General features: G+C 37.0%; 1 protein-coding gene across 1 annotated transcript in view; it reads left to right on the forward strand.

The window, feature by feature from the left end:
- POLN (DNA polymerase nu) overlaps nt 1-14,932 on the forward strand; it is a 111,956-nt gene that overhangs the window by 48,370 nt on the left and 48,654 nt on the right. The window contains exons 16-18 of the mRNA XM_080343870.1: nt 5,778-5,835; nt 7,386-7,463; nt 7,898-8,012. Of these exons, the coding sequence (XP_080199996.1) occupies nt 5,778-5,835; nt 7,386-7,463; nt 7,898-8,012 (251 nt within the window). The remainder of the gene's footprint in view (nt 1-5,777; nt 5,836-7,385; nt 7,464-7,897; nt 8,013-14,932) is intronic.

Genomic DNA, 14,932 nt, shown 5'->3' on the forward strand with positions numbered 1-14,932 from the left:
TCTGTATTTGTGTTTGTTTTGTTTTATTTTTTCCTGTTCACCTCCTTGCAGTGTGTAGGTCTTCAGACAGACATATTCCATAGATACTTAGAAATGCAGATCTGGGCAGTTAGTAGAGTAATGAGCCATTTTCTTGTAAAAAAAAGAATATATATATATGGCCATAGATGACTTTGTATACATCTACAGACATCTGTTTCTAAGGAATTACCAGGGTTGACTGAGGTTATTTGGTCAAAAAAATAGCAATTTATGCTACTGAAAATGTACATGGAGAGGAAGGGGGAGGTATGGGTTAGCCGAATCAATACAAATAACTGAAAGGGGAATTTAACATAGGAAATATGATCAACAACCCTACTTGGCATAGGGGAAGAAATTATTAAAACATACCACCAGCCTCTGTGAGTAGGTGAAGTCTAACTTTCCTCAGTCAAAGGTGGTTTATCCAATATATATCTGTATAACTGTAATCATGTGAAAGGACCAAAATTATATACTGGTTTTAACCTAGGAAGGAATAAAAAAATCAATTGCAAATGTAGATGTAGAATTTTGGATACCAAAAATAGAAAGCTCAACAGAAATGTAACTGATTGAGAATAAACTCATCAAACCGGGAACTGTATATTCAGTTTCACTGACAACAAAAAGGTGAAAAAAGAAAAGGTACAGCTGTAAGAGTGTAGGATTTTTTCAGCTTTGTACCAGTCATGATCTGAGGTTCAACAAGGCCAAGTGCTGGCTCCTGCACTTGTGTCACAACAATCTCAGGCAGCACTACAGGCTCAGGGAAGAGTGTCTGGAAAGCTGCCTGGCAGAGAGGGATCTGGGGGTGTTGATTGACAGCCGGCTGAACATGAGCCAGCAGTGTGCCCAGGTGGCCCAGAAGGCCAACAGTATCCTGGCTTGTATCAGGAACAGTGTGGCCAGCAGGACTAGAGAAGTGATTGTGCCCCTGTACTCAGCACTGGTGAGGCCCCACCTTGAATCCTGTGTTGTGTTTTGGGCCCCTCACTACAGGAAAGACCTCGAGATGCTGTAGATAGTTCAGAGAAGGGCAGTGAAACTGGTGAGGGGCCTGGAGAACGAGTGTGATGAGGAGTGGCTGAGGGAGCTGGGGCTGTTCAACCTGGAGAAAAGGAGGCTGAGGGGAGACCTTATCGCTGTCTGCAACTACCTGAAAGGAGGTTGTAGCATGGAGGGTGTTGGTCTCTTCTCCCAAGTAACAAGTGACAGGACAAGAGGAAATGGCCTCAAGTTGCACCAGGGAAGGTATAAATTGGGTATTAGGAAAAATTTCTTCAGAGAGAGGCTTGTGAGGCATTGGAACAGGCTGCCCAGGGAAGTGGTGGAGTTGCCATCCCTGGAGGTATCTAAAAAAACCCATGTAGATATGGTGCTTAGAGACATGGTCTAGAGGTGGACTTGGCAGTGTTAGGTTTACAGTTGGACTTGGTGATCTTAAAGGTCTTTTCCAACATACATAATTCTATGATTCTATGAAAACCATAAAAAATTGAAATTTTCATTTATAAAATCAGGTAGTTCTTATTAATTGTGTTGCAGGTTTACCAAAATTATTTATGAAGCTTGCATGTTCATTTTTTCATGCTTTTTCCATAATTGAAACAATACAATTATTTTTCTCAGAGCTTGCATTTTACAACATGATGCCCCAACTGACTGCAATTTCTGCAAAACGTTTATTTCTATCTTTAATCTTTGAATTTTAGTGTTATGCTAAAAGTGTAGGTTTTATATATATTTATACATATATATGTATTTTCAAATCAAAAAATGCTTGGAAATGAAGCCAGAATATTTCTGTGGCTTTCCACTGCCTCATACCGTTGAAGACTTCAAGTCTATCTCAGTCAGAAATCATATGAAGTAGAGAGAAGGCAATGGGCGGTCACTGGGATGATACTTAGACTAATCAGTTACAGTAATGTTATAAAACTAGAGTAATAGAATCACAAGATAGTTGAGTTTGGACAGAACCTCTAGAGATAGTCTGATCTAACCCTGCTCAAAGCACAGTCCACTAGAGCAGGTTTCTTGAGATCATGTCTAGTTGGGATTTGAATAACTATAAGGATGGAGGCTTCACCACCTCTGTGTGCAACCTATTCTGATGTTTGACCACTCTCAGAGTCTAAAAGTGGGTTTTTTCCTTATGTTTAAATAGAATTTCCTGTGATTTTTTTGTGACCACTGCCTCCTGTCCTGTGACTGGGCAGCAGTGAGAAGAACCTGGCTCCATCTTCTTCACACCCTCCCACCAGGCATTCTGAGCAGAGTGGAAAGATCACCTCTCTTGACCTGCTGATGATATTTTTTTCTTATGCAGGCCTGGATGCCGTTAGCTTGCCTACGTACCAAGGCTCATTGCTGGTTCATGTTCAACTTGTTTTTCACCAGGGTCCACAGTTCTTCTTCTGCAAAGCTGCCTTCCAGACTGTGAACTCTAAGAGATCCTGATGGCCCATTTGTCCAGACTCTTGAGGTCCCTCTGAATTGCCAAGCAGCCATCTGATGTATCAACCACTTCTGCCAGTTTTGCATTGTCTTGCTGAGGTTGCACTCAGTCCTGTTACCCAGGTCATTGATGGAGGTGTTGAGCGGTATTGGTAACTCCAGTAGTGCCTGGCCTCCAGCTAGTCTTTGTGCCACTCATCAAAATCCTTTGGCAGTTCAGCCAGTTTTCAGTCCGCATCACTGTCCACATATCCAGCTTGTACTTCATCAGCTTGTCTATGGGGCTTTTATGAGAGATTGTTTTGAAAGCCTTGCTAAAGTCAAGGTAAACAACATCTGCTGCTCTCTCTTCATTGCAGAAGGTTGGTTAAGCACGATTTCCCCTTTGTAAATCCATGCTGATTACCCCAGATCATCATCTTGACTTTAATATGTTTGCGAATATTTTCCAGAATCATTTGCTCCATCACCTGCCCAGGAACTGAGGAAAGGCTCGTTGGCCCGTGTTTTTCTGCATCCTCCCTCTTGCCCTCCTGGAAGAAAGGAGAGACGCTTTCTTTCTTCCAGTGCTCAAGAACCTCCCCTGATCATCACAGCCTTTCAAACATAATTGAAACTGAGACCTTGGCTTCATTTATCCTTCTAACCATTGGAACCTTTGGAAATAAATTCTGAATTATGGCATTTAAAAAAAATTTTATTTTATTTTTTTTTTTAAACAGTGCTAGGGTTTTCTTGTTAATCATTCACTAGAATAGTTTGATTTTTTTTTTTTTTACCCTCACTCAAAAAATTGAGAAAAGTATTAATATTTCACGTTCGCAAACAGCTTTTCCATCACACTATTTCCGGTATATTCCTTCTTGCTATTAAAGCGTAGTTGTTCAGGAAGAGCAATTTTGTTTCTCTGTAAACTCTAAAAAGGTGTGAATGCCCTTTTCCAACAATAAGGGATAACAGTCCTATTTCAGATTAGATCTGTGAAGGTTTTGCAGAAATGTACTTGAAATAAATATATAAAAGCAAAAATATGGGCTGTATTATGTAGTCCGAGATGATAATAGTCATTTACCAAAGCCACATCAACCTTCTGTTTTTCATCCATTGAAATTGATACCTAATTTTCAACTCTAGCAGAGGAAAGCTATCCATTTGGAAGACTCTTGAGATTGTCTCTGTATTTCTGCATCCTTTAAAATATCTAAAGTAAATTTATCCTGTCAAATTTCATAATCTAAATCTTAGAAAACATTATCACCAAGGGAATCTTAGGTCAATTGGTTATAAGTATGTGTTGTATACAGATAGACTGAACTACCCACTGGAGATTCTTTGTCCACTGACTGTGGAGGGATTCTGGACAGCCAGCTTAGGCCAACAACTCACCTAAAGACATCTAAAATTAGATGAGGGGAATCTATTAAGCTATTCCAGTAGCTTAAAGGTGGGCATTACCAGTTTCATGTTTCTTGAGTTACTTCTTTTCTGAAGATTTATTAAAACTATGAGTTGTTAACTAATTAACCAGTGAAAGCACACTTGGCACTTGCAATTAGTGTTTTTCAGAATTATTAGTAGCACTCCTAAAATTGCATTAAAGCAGACTTCCTGTATATGCTGTCAGTGAAAACCAGATGGCAATAGTGATTTATATTTACGATTGTAGATAGATATCAAAATATTATTTATTTCACTGTGTTCAAGATTTTGAGGATAATGGGTTAAGGAACAAGAATCAATGACAGTAACTATAAACAACTCTTAGACCTGTGCTGGATGTTTTCTTCTTAAGTATACGTCAGTACCAGTATAGAGCCCAATGAAAAGTCCATACAATGATCTCTACCATTGAAATGAATCAAGTCAGAATTAAAATGTTGTGATTTTTGGTTTTTAAATGTGTAAAATTAGGCTACTGCATTCATATCCAGGTACATAAGAATCTACTGGGTTCCATTTAAACTGCACGTCGTTCATACAAACAAGCACTAATCCTCCCCAATATGTTATTGATACAAATCAATAGTTCTCAATAGTAATGGTAGTTTTGTGCACAGATTAAATATCCACTTATATCAAAATATGGTTACTAGCGTTACAGTAAGCATCGCCGCAGCTGTATTCTAGAAACTGAAGAGTAGACTACAAAAGATGGCAAGGGTTTCTTCTGGGTCAAACTTTGTATTGATGAATCGAGAGCAGTGTTCCTCGTTTACCCATGCTGTGAAAATATTATGTATGTTCAGTAGTAGTTTCCTGTCTCTCTGTGAGTGGTGCTGTGGTGGGTGTTCAATACCTTTGATTGTAGACCTTTAAGGCTGATACCAAGGCTGGAAATGATACTGCTCTGTTTCGTAGGTTTTGTTCTTTTACTACTGCTTTAAATTTCAATGGCTTTTTCAGTGTGATTACATCCCTCTCAAGTTTAAAATAGCAATTTTGAGCTCAGAATTACATAGAAAATGATTGTTCTGATTTGGAAATTATATGGCACTATTCCCATCTCCTGAATTCACAGTATTACGTAATATCAGTTTGCTTGTCTAATTCTTGAACCACTTAAAAATTAATTACATGGAATTATGAAAATTGAGCTTGATACACATTATCTGTTGTCGTGTGTTACCTTTCTAGATGAAGAGGTATAATGACACAAAATAACAGAAGGAAGCTATCGTGTGTCATGTGTCTTGCTTTACTGGAGGTGTATGAACACAGATCTTTAAAGAAACAGCTTCTGTTATTCCTCATCCTGCGTGTTTGTTGATAAGCTTAGTTCTCACCTTTAACCTTGACTGATGTGGTGTAGTTAATAGAGCGCTCCTTCTTTATTTTATCATGCATTTCAAAAAAAGTGGGAATAGATATTGGAAACATTTCTAGAGGCTGAAGAAGAATCTGTTCCCTTAGCTTAAGGCTGGGTTCACGTGCATTCTTTTCCTGAGAGTAATGCACTATATATAAAAAACACGGATTAAAATAAGAAGAAAATTATTTTTGTTTCATTACTAATAAAGTTCTATGGTGTAGCCAGCGATTAGGTTTTGGAAAGATGCTGCCAGTGAGAAATTGCTCTTACAAGCTTCCAATTTTCAAGGAATAGCAAATATTCAAAAGTACAGGTGCAGAACTGTGAAGATTCCTTTGAAAGGCAAAGTGGTTAATCTTATTTATCATGTGGGAAAAAGCTGTTGGCATTAGTATCACTAATGTTTTTGTGCTGCGTATAAGCTGTTCATAAACATGTTTGTATAAACTTCAACTTACTAAGCATATTTTTTAATTCTTATTTTTAGAACATTCAAGGTATCTCTAGACATCCCATTAGAATTACAAAGAAACAGTACATAAAAGGTAAACTATGTTTTGATTAACATGACAAGGCAATTTTATCTAATTATTTTACCAAGTTATATTAGATTTTAAAGCAGAGCAAAAGCTTGAGCATTAAAGAATAGATTATTGATGCTTAGTTATACATTATCATTTAAACCATTACATTTTGCTGTTTGTTCCTGTGAAAAGTGCCATTTCAGCGCTGATCTAAATAGTCACAGACTCTTAGATTTCTTTTTTGTTTCTCCTGACTATCTCACTGTTCCTTTTTTCCAGATGAAATTATGCATCTTAACTCCATTAAATATCCTAGAGCTGATTTTGTGTGCATTCAGCTCATAAGGCTTCTCCTGAGAAGGTGTTAAAGCTGTATCATTTTAATCAAACTTACAGCTAAACACCAATAGATGTGTTGTTTTTGATAACAGAAGCGGATTTAAACCAGATGATTCAGAGAAAATCAAAGTAAAGTCTAGAGAAGCGTGATCCAAGTGATAAAGAGAGAAACCCACAAGAGTAAACTCAAATATAAGAGAGATTTGCCAGCATAAACTCTCCTTGAACAACCCCTGCAGCCATACCTGAGAAATGCTGCTCATTTGTCACACTTGGTTCTCAGCTTAGGGCAGGCTTGACTTTTCACAGCTATTCACTGCCTGCATTTGGAATAATACAGATGATAAAACACGAGTCTGTTGAAGGTGACGTAAAACTTATACAGCAGTTTTGTTTTACCTACCTGAGTCATTTTTATAAGTATTTTCAAAAAGTTGTTATTAAAAATGTGTGAGCAGTGGCCGTGTAAACCTGAGCTGCTGTGCATGACTGTGGCACATGGGCCTTTCTGCAAACAGTCCCATCAGTTTTGCTAATGATCTTACGATATCTGCTTCTCAAAAAATTATTTCTTAAGTTTTTCATTCCTGCATCAAGACACACTTATTTTTTCCACTTTTACGCTGATGGGATTAATTCTGTTGTGTTTCAAACCACCATCCCTTTCTACGCCAAGACAAGTGGTATTCCCAGATGCACTGATTTTCTAATACCTTCTCAAGACACATTATTGCTTTGTGATATTTAGGGGATTTCTGTCATTAGAATTTCGATGCCTACATCAGCTCTATGTTCTCAACATTGCATTCCCCTACCACTTGTAACTCAGAATTTGATTATTAGCACATTACTGCAGCGCATTCAAAGATAAGAAAATATATGTTTTTGTTGATCTCTATAGACCCTTCCTTATCTGAATGCCTCCTCTAAGTGACCTGTGAATAATGTTAGTTATTGTCGATATTTGTTAGCTGGCATTTTGGGAAGGGTTTGGTTTCGAAAAAGGAGGAGAAGTAGGTGGTACTGAAAGGGTGGCAGAGATAAAGACATTGTACATGACTGATAAAATAAAAGAATTGTGATGCTGGCAGTTGGTGCTCTGCTACATTGCCTATATTGCCATTTGTGTGGTTTTAGTTGTGTGTTTGGTATGTCATTTATAACCTCCTGTGGTTTGCAACACAATATTTTTGAACTGGGGTTTGGGACTTAAAAGTCTGTCTTCTCTCTAGGTAAAGAAGAGGAAATAGTAACTATTTCCCCAAGAACATTGTTTGTTTCAAAAAAAGGATACACATTTTTAGCAGCAGGTAGGATATTATAGATTATTATTCTCATACATATTAATGTTCGCAGTTCTGTCAGCTCTCTTTCTCCTCTCCTTTGGACGACTTTATATTTTACAAGGCTGTCAAAGCCCTTCATATCAATTAATATTGTTACAGGATGTATACTCCTTAGTGTGCTCTGGAAGTGGATGGTATGTAAGGCTTACTGATAGAAGCCAAGAGCTAATAAGATTAATTGACACCTGAAGATAATGAAGTAACCAGACACCTTGTGATCTGTGGCTGGAATGCAACTTCTTCAGGATAAACTTTTTACAGGCATCTGGTTTTTTTTTTTTTTTTGAGTGTGAAGAAATTAACAGTCCAGGGTTGCATTTCATTTCTGATAGTTTGGTTAAAATGCAGATATGTTTTTATTTCAGATAACAGTTTTATGTTAATGCTCTGTCTTCTAGATTTTTCCCATATTGAGTTAAGGATCCTTGCTGACTTGTCATCTGAACCAGAACTTTTGAAACTATTCCAAGAACCTGAAACTACTGATATCTTTTCCTCACTGGCTTCTCAGTGGTAAGAGAAAATGTTGTGGGTTTTTTGGATAGTACTTTAGACAAAATAGTAAGGATAACTTAAACTATTGTATTACTGCGTAATAATACCAAAATGCAGGATTTTGCTATAGTATCTATTGTTAATACTGTTTTAACACTGTGAATTATAATCCCTTTCTGTCTTTCTGAGCCTTTTCTTCTCCATACTGGTAATTATTGTATGTCAAAATATTGCAGTCCAACTGACCAGTGTAAGCCTTGTGACTATAATTGGTGCAGTAATATATTGTGAACAGTGCATACTGATAACTTTCTCATTGTGTTATTGTTCACCAATTCTTTTTAAAAATCCAGAGCAGCTGTTAAGTAGGTTATCCAACTGAAAAACTGCAGAACAACTTTTCTCTGTAGAAGTAAAAGCATTTTTTGAAACCTGCTTGGTTATCCAGTAGAAGTATTGAGATCAAATTATGCATGTACAAGAAACAGAGAGACTAGTGGTCATGGGGTTCCTCTGAACTCATAGGGTTTAGTGCTTCCGTCTTCTGATGGGTGATGTGATACCTGGAAAACGTGGTACTTCAGTAATTAAAAATAATATTTCTTATTTCCATTCATAGGTTATTATTTACTGATCTCTTCAGCAGAGCAAAGATTAACTATCAAAAAAGATGTGATATTAGTTACTTAGCTATTTAACGTTGTTTCTTATTTCTGTTTGTATCATGGTGAAACCTAAAAATCTTACTTGAGACTGGGATGCCCCTTCAACTCAAAAGTGCATGAGCATTCAATAAGTGACAGAATAGATGTCAAGAAGCTTATGGTTTGAACAGATAGGTCAGAAAAATATTGAATAAAATGCTATAACATATAAGCAGATTGAACAGAATGATGTGCTGTAAATGTCATGCACTTTTCATATTTTCTCATTCCTCTGTCTTTTATCTCAGTTTTTTGTTGGAATTTTTAGCTGAAAATGAAAGCAAAAATAGGTATGATGAATTCATCAGTCCTGATCTAGCTCAATTACTATCCTACAGTTTCTAAATTTTCGCAGACATAGCCTTCCCAACCACAGTATTTCAACTCACTGCAATATTTGCTAATATACTCTGAAGTAGTACAAAGAAACAAAATGGAGCTCCAATTATAATTATCCTACTACTGACAGTGCTTGAGCATGGGCATTGTTGGGAGGACACAACTCCAGGTCACAAACATCCCAATGAATATAGCCATGGAAAGATCAGCTTTCTCTTTGGTGTCACTTAGAAGCTTCTGTGGACATTATAATCAATTCTTAGCTCTAACATGATATCACTAGAACCTCGTGATGGAGTTAAATCCTTATTTTAGTTTGGAGGTATATTGCAAATGTATGCATGAAGATGAGTCAAATTTTGTCTCAACTCTGGGCAAGGCTCCAGGAATACCATTCTATTCAGCAACCTCACAGCTCTTGGCAGCTGTCAGCCTCTTATAGTTGCTACACAGTAACTTTAAATTTAATGAAATATTACAGGCAAATATTTTTATCAGACAGAATTGTCATGGTGTGTCTACAAAATCATTACATAATGATTCTGCTGACTCTTCTTTTAAGTTTCAGGAAAGTTGATGCTTGGAAGTAACTTTATATCAAATCTATTACGACTGTTATTAATTACAGAAACGCAAAGGGTGTGTTTAATCTCATCTAACCCTGGAAATCTGTTATATACCTGGAAAGATTCATTTGACCTATTGTTGATGTTCCTTGTGTAATAAGATCAATCACACATTAAAAGTGTTAACTTATTACCATTGAGAACAAGGTATGTCTGGGATGGCCACCTCACATGCAGACATGAGTATTTTTTCTGACAACTTCAGTTCCTCCTATGGGATCAGCTCTTAGTGAACTCACCTTGGGTGCTGGAATTTTGTCCTTATTTATTTAACACCAAAGAGAAGACATAAAATCACAAGCTTCAATAAACAACAAACTTTAAATCTCCTGATTTTCTCTGAGTCTTAATTCTTTAAAATCTATGCAAGTGCTATACCAAGTGGCATACTAAATGGTTTATTCTGTTTGAAGGAATTGTGCTTTGTCGCTATTTGTGAATCTTTTCTAACACATTTTGAACAATTAGAAAACTTTGACAAAAAGGGCTTTTTCTCTAAGAGATCTATAAAGAAAGAATTCATTTCTGAAACTGCCTATCAGAAGAAAAAAGTTAATATCAGTGTCTGATAGCACTCCAGCTTCTGAATGCATGTCAGTTGGTATCTTTTAGAAGTTTTCTACATCTAAAATCCTTGGATTAATGAATATTAAATAATAAATAGTAAAGAATATATTATTGGACAAAAATCTGAGCCACACTCCAGAGTCAAGCCAAGTTTTATACCAGTTTATTTGCTTTTTTTTTCCTAAGCTTAGTGGCTTCTCCACAGAAATGCACCTGTGTTTCTTAGCTTGTCCTTCAGGCTAAAGCCTTCTATCTGAAATTCAGCCTTTTGAAAAACCTTTACAGGCTTTTTATAACATTTGGCAACAAATACACATGGTGGGCAGTTTCTGCAAAGAGGTTGGCTCTATGAGTTTCTGATTGAATTAAGATGACTTATGCATAAAAGCTTTCCTTTCATTATTTCATTAGGCATGCTCTATTGTGACTCAGTCTATTCCCAGGACCTTAGAGATTCATCTCTCTTGGGAACCTGTTGGATCTGCGTTTCTATTAAACATTGTTCATCTACAATCTTTACACTGGTCAACAGTGCAGTTTAGAGATGTGTAAGTGTATTATGGCTGTACATTACAGCAGATGGCTGAATGGAGGTACTAAACTTCATGCTGCAATTCAGTATCTTGTGCAACCCAACCCAACAAACTGGTGTTACCAAGCTGGTGTTACCCAGACACTTAATGCGAGTTTCTGGGTCACGTCGTGTTTGGTGTCATGTGTTTTATCTGTAAAGTGCTTTTTTTTTCACATGGGAATAAATTTCATGGAATTCATGGAATAAAATTAAAATGGTGTCTGTTAGCCCCTTTGCAATAGATTTACTTCTATTGGCTGTTTTTGTCAGTGAAAATTCCAAGCTCATCTCTGCCTTGTACATTTGTCAGGCACTGGAATAGGCTGCCCAGGGCAGTGGTGGAGTCACTATCCCTGGAGGGGTTTAAAAGATGTTTAGACGAGGTTCTTAGGGACATAGTTTAGTGCTAGAGTTAGGTTATGGTTGAACTCGATGATCGTGAGGGTCTCTTGCAACTGAAATGATTCCATGATTATATTTTCTGGTCATCTAACATAATTCCCCCAGCTAAAATTAAGATGATATAAATAGATTTCAATATTCATTGGTATATGCTTAGTACTATTTCTACTGTTATCCTGTCCTGTCTGTAATAATGATCACATGCTATTACTAGCATGATCTTACAGCAAGTACTATGTTATGACCTATTTGCTACTGAACAGGAAAGTTTCAAGGCTTGCCTAAACTTTTGAAAACTCATGATATAGTGGATTCCAGCTACCTGCTAGATCACCTTGTGTTATATTGTCTTGATGTCCTGTGACAGTTATAGTCCTTTGAAAGCTAAATCGTCATCCCGGTGCTGAAGATGATGAGAGCTCTCTTGGCAGCTGTTTGACCAGCTGAGAGACGTAACTGCCATGAGACATCCAAGTGACAACAAATCTCAAAATGAAATTGCTCTCCCTTTTAAGCCTAGTTTTTACACAATAAATAAAAAATAAGTCATTGTATTTAAAATGCCATCGATGGCCATATCTTAAAATCACTTTCAAAGACAGAGGCTGAAAAATAAGTTTACAGTCTTTTGGGTAGTCTGCAATTTATTTCTTAATGGGAGGTACAGTGACTAGTAATCTCTTTCAAACTGTTCATTTATCACCCTTCTCAGTAGCCTATTGTTCCTTTGTCATAGTATATACTCATATTGAACTTATTGCGTCAAAATCCAGGAAAAATATCTTGATTTAGCTAAGCACACCATATATATGTGATTTTTGTCTTACCTGACTGATGCCTACTTTCCTGTCCGAGTGTTTTTTTTGAACTGGGATAGTGCTGCTTCAGAGTTCTTGTGGCTCAAGTGTTAAGCTCTATTTAAAATATTTGGATACGTCCTCTCCCTGCTGCTTTAGAATCTGACTTAGAGAACTGGAGATCCCTGGTTGTGATGAGCTCAGCTGCCTCCAGCAGAGCACAGGTACCTCCATCAAGGGTCATGAGGGCAGCATGGCCATACAAATGCAGCTTGTATTATTTATGGCACTGGAACTAGCTTAGTCATTTTGATCTTGAAGATGTTGTTGCAGTGTTCCAATGTTTAATACAGATGTCTCTGATATCTGCAAATTACATTTGCTTCCTATATTTTAGGCTCCCGAACCTGAAATAGAATACAAAACCCAACGCTGGGTTGCCAAGCTTCGTGTACAGTGCCAAAGTATGCATCTCCAAGAGTGAAAAAGGCCATGTGCTGACTGCAGAGCAATCTAAGAAAAGTTAATGAGAAATTCTAAACACAGAAGTTTGCATTTGAACTTCTCTTAGAAAGCTGAAACAGAATGACAAGGACAGCCATTGGTCCAAAGTCTATACCTGAAGATGCCTGCTAGATAAGTAGTGTTCTTTGGAAAAATGGAGCAGGATTCACTCTTTTCAAGTGCCTGTGGTGCCCAGCTTTTACATGAGAGTTAAGGTGCTTGGAGACCTCTGTTCAACTTTTTAAATCTTAGACTCTTCAACTCTACATCTCTCTCCACCTAGGGAAATACAAAGCAAGGTTAGAACTTCTACATTGCAACTGAGATTCTGTTCAGCAAATACTGTAAAGTTGAAATAATGGGATTTGTTTAGTTGGGAGAAGATATGATTTAGGAAAAACATGATAAAATTCTTCAAATTTATAAAAGGTTATTGTAGAGAGTGAACTAAGCATAATGGACTTACGCTGTTGTAAGAGATGTTTCAATTAAAGAAATCTTTTGAGTTCTAAAGGTAGATAAATATGGTGATGGGTTACCTATGAAGACTGTGGAATTTCCATCACTGAAAGGAACGAGACAATTAGACAAATATTTCCAAGGACAGCTGAGGTGACTCCTTAGTCTCTCTCACAACCATATTTTTATGATGCTATGATTTTATTGCAGATTTCTCAAAACATTCAGTTGGTAAAGGTCTTTCTTTATTTCAGTGCCATTTGGGGGATTATTTGTTTTTTACTTAGTGATTGTTTAATTCTGTTTCTTACTATTAACTACAGGGACAAAAGTCAAAGATCTATGATTCTCACCTGAGTACTCTAAATAGAATAGCGAGTACATTCATGTTCGCTTTCCTTCTGAACTCATGTATTATGCTTTTTTTTTGTTGCTGTTTTGGGGTGGCTTGTAGTTAGAGCATTCTTTAATGGCATGTCACTGCAAGGTGTGAATCTCACCAGGTGAAGCGGCAACTGAGTTGCTGTCCCTCAGTAGCAACTGTTTCAGGATGGACCTCCTCCATCTTATATTAAGAAAAACCACTAAATCCAAACCTGATAGCCAGAAGCTATCAGTGTGAATAATGACGTAATCAAATTACATCTCCTAGATTGGGTCCTACAGGAATCAAGGGGAGGTCAGGTGGGCTCAGAATGAATCTATGATGAGCATGTTTACAATGTAGAATTTTGGGAGCCTACTGAACTGTCAGGGAGGGAATTGTTCCCTGAGGTACCCAGAGATTTCAAGGGCATCCAGGATTAAGGGGCCACTTAGTAAAGTGAAAGGCATTGGCTCACTGTGTTGGATCTGAGCATCCATATTCATTTCTTGAATTTTGTCTAGGCCTCACAGTAAATTGTTTGCAATATGATCTAATTGGGACCATAAATCTGGTACTACTATAAACTGTGTGTTTTCATTTCTGTGAGAGCAGAAAAATAATTTTCCCTGTGGACAAACTTTTCCAGGTGGTGATAAATTACCTAAGCATTTTCTGTCACATATTCTGTGTCACTAGTTGTCTGTTGAACCAGTGTAATGGTCGGTGCCTCAGAAACATCCCTTTATAGATAAGACTGTTGGACAGTTGTAACTTAGTATTTTAGCTTTTGTACTCTGTAACTCTTTTCAGTTATAGCATATGAATCAGAGAACACACAGAAAGTTTGCCAGCCCATATGCAATCAGTTTCCTATGTACTATGCAGTGAAAGAATAAGAGAGTAGAGCAATTTTTATAATGTCTATTAAAAATACTTATGTAGTACTATGCAGTAGAGGAATAACTCTAATACTGTTCAATATGCAGATGTGCTGTGTATTAAAATATAATTACCTGAATAATCTGTGAACTGCCGCCATTCCACTGTGAAAACAGGCATTATCTTTAGAGTATTAATTTTTACCTATAAACTGTAATTTAACCTGTACATATTAATTGCTGATGGTTAATTAAAGTAACGGGGTAATTAGTGGGTACTCTTTAACTATGGTATTTACTCTGATTATAGCAAAGATAGGACGATTTGTGACAGTTGTGTACAATGCTTATGCACAAGGCTACGCTTGAAAGAAGGCTGGGGAATCTGATAGTCGCCTAGTTGCTGCTGTTTCACTCTGAGATCTGAGTTTTGAAAAACCAAACCACAAAATATTCCCTTCTCTCTCATCTGTCATCTGCTTCCTCATCTTCATGCCAATAGTGCTTTTATTTGTGTGATGGTGTAAAACAGAGTGAATACATATCCTTCCAGGTATTGAATTTACCTGTTAGTAAGGACTGGACATAATAAATGTTCACCTGAGTCTATGTGGCTTTCAGAGAGTTAAAAAAAAAAATGACTGCAGAAGAAGAATACTTATATTGTTATTGCTTTGTAGCAATGGCAGTTAATATCTAAAATAAGGAAGTGTGTAGTTGT

This window comes from Nesoenas mayeri, assembly GCF_963082525.1.
Source record: "Nesoenas mayeri genome assembly, chromosome: 4".
Taxonomy (NCBI): domain Eukaryota; kingdom Metazoa; phylum Chordata; class Aves; order Columbiformes; family Columbidae; genus Nesoenas; species Nesoenas mayeri.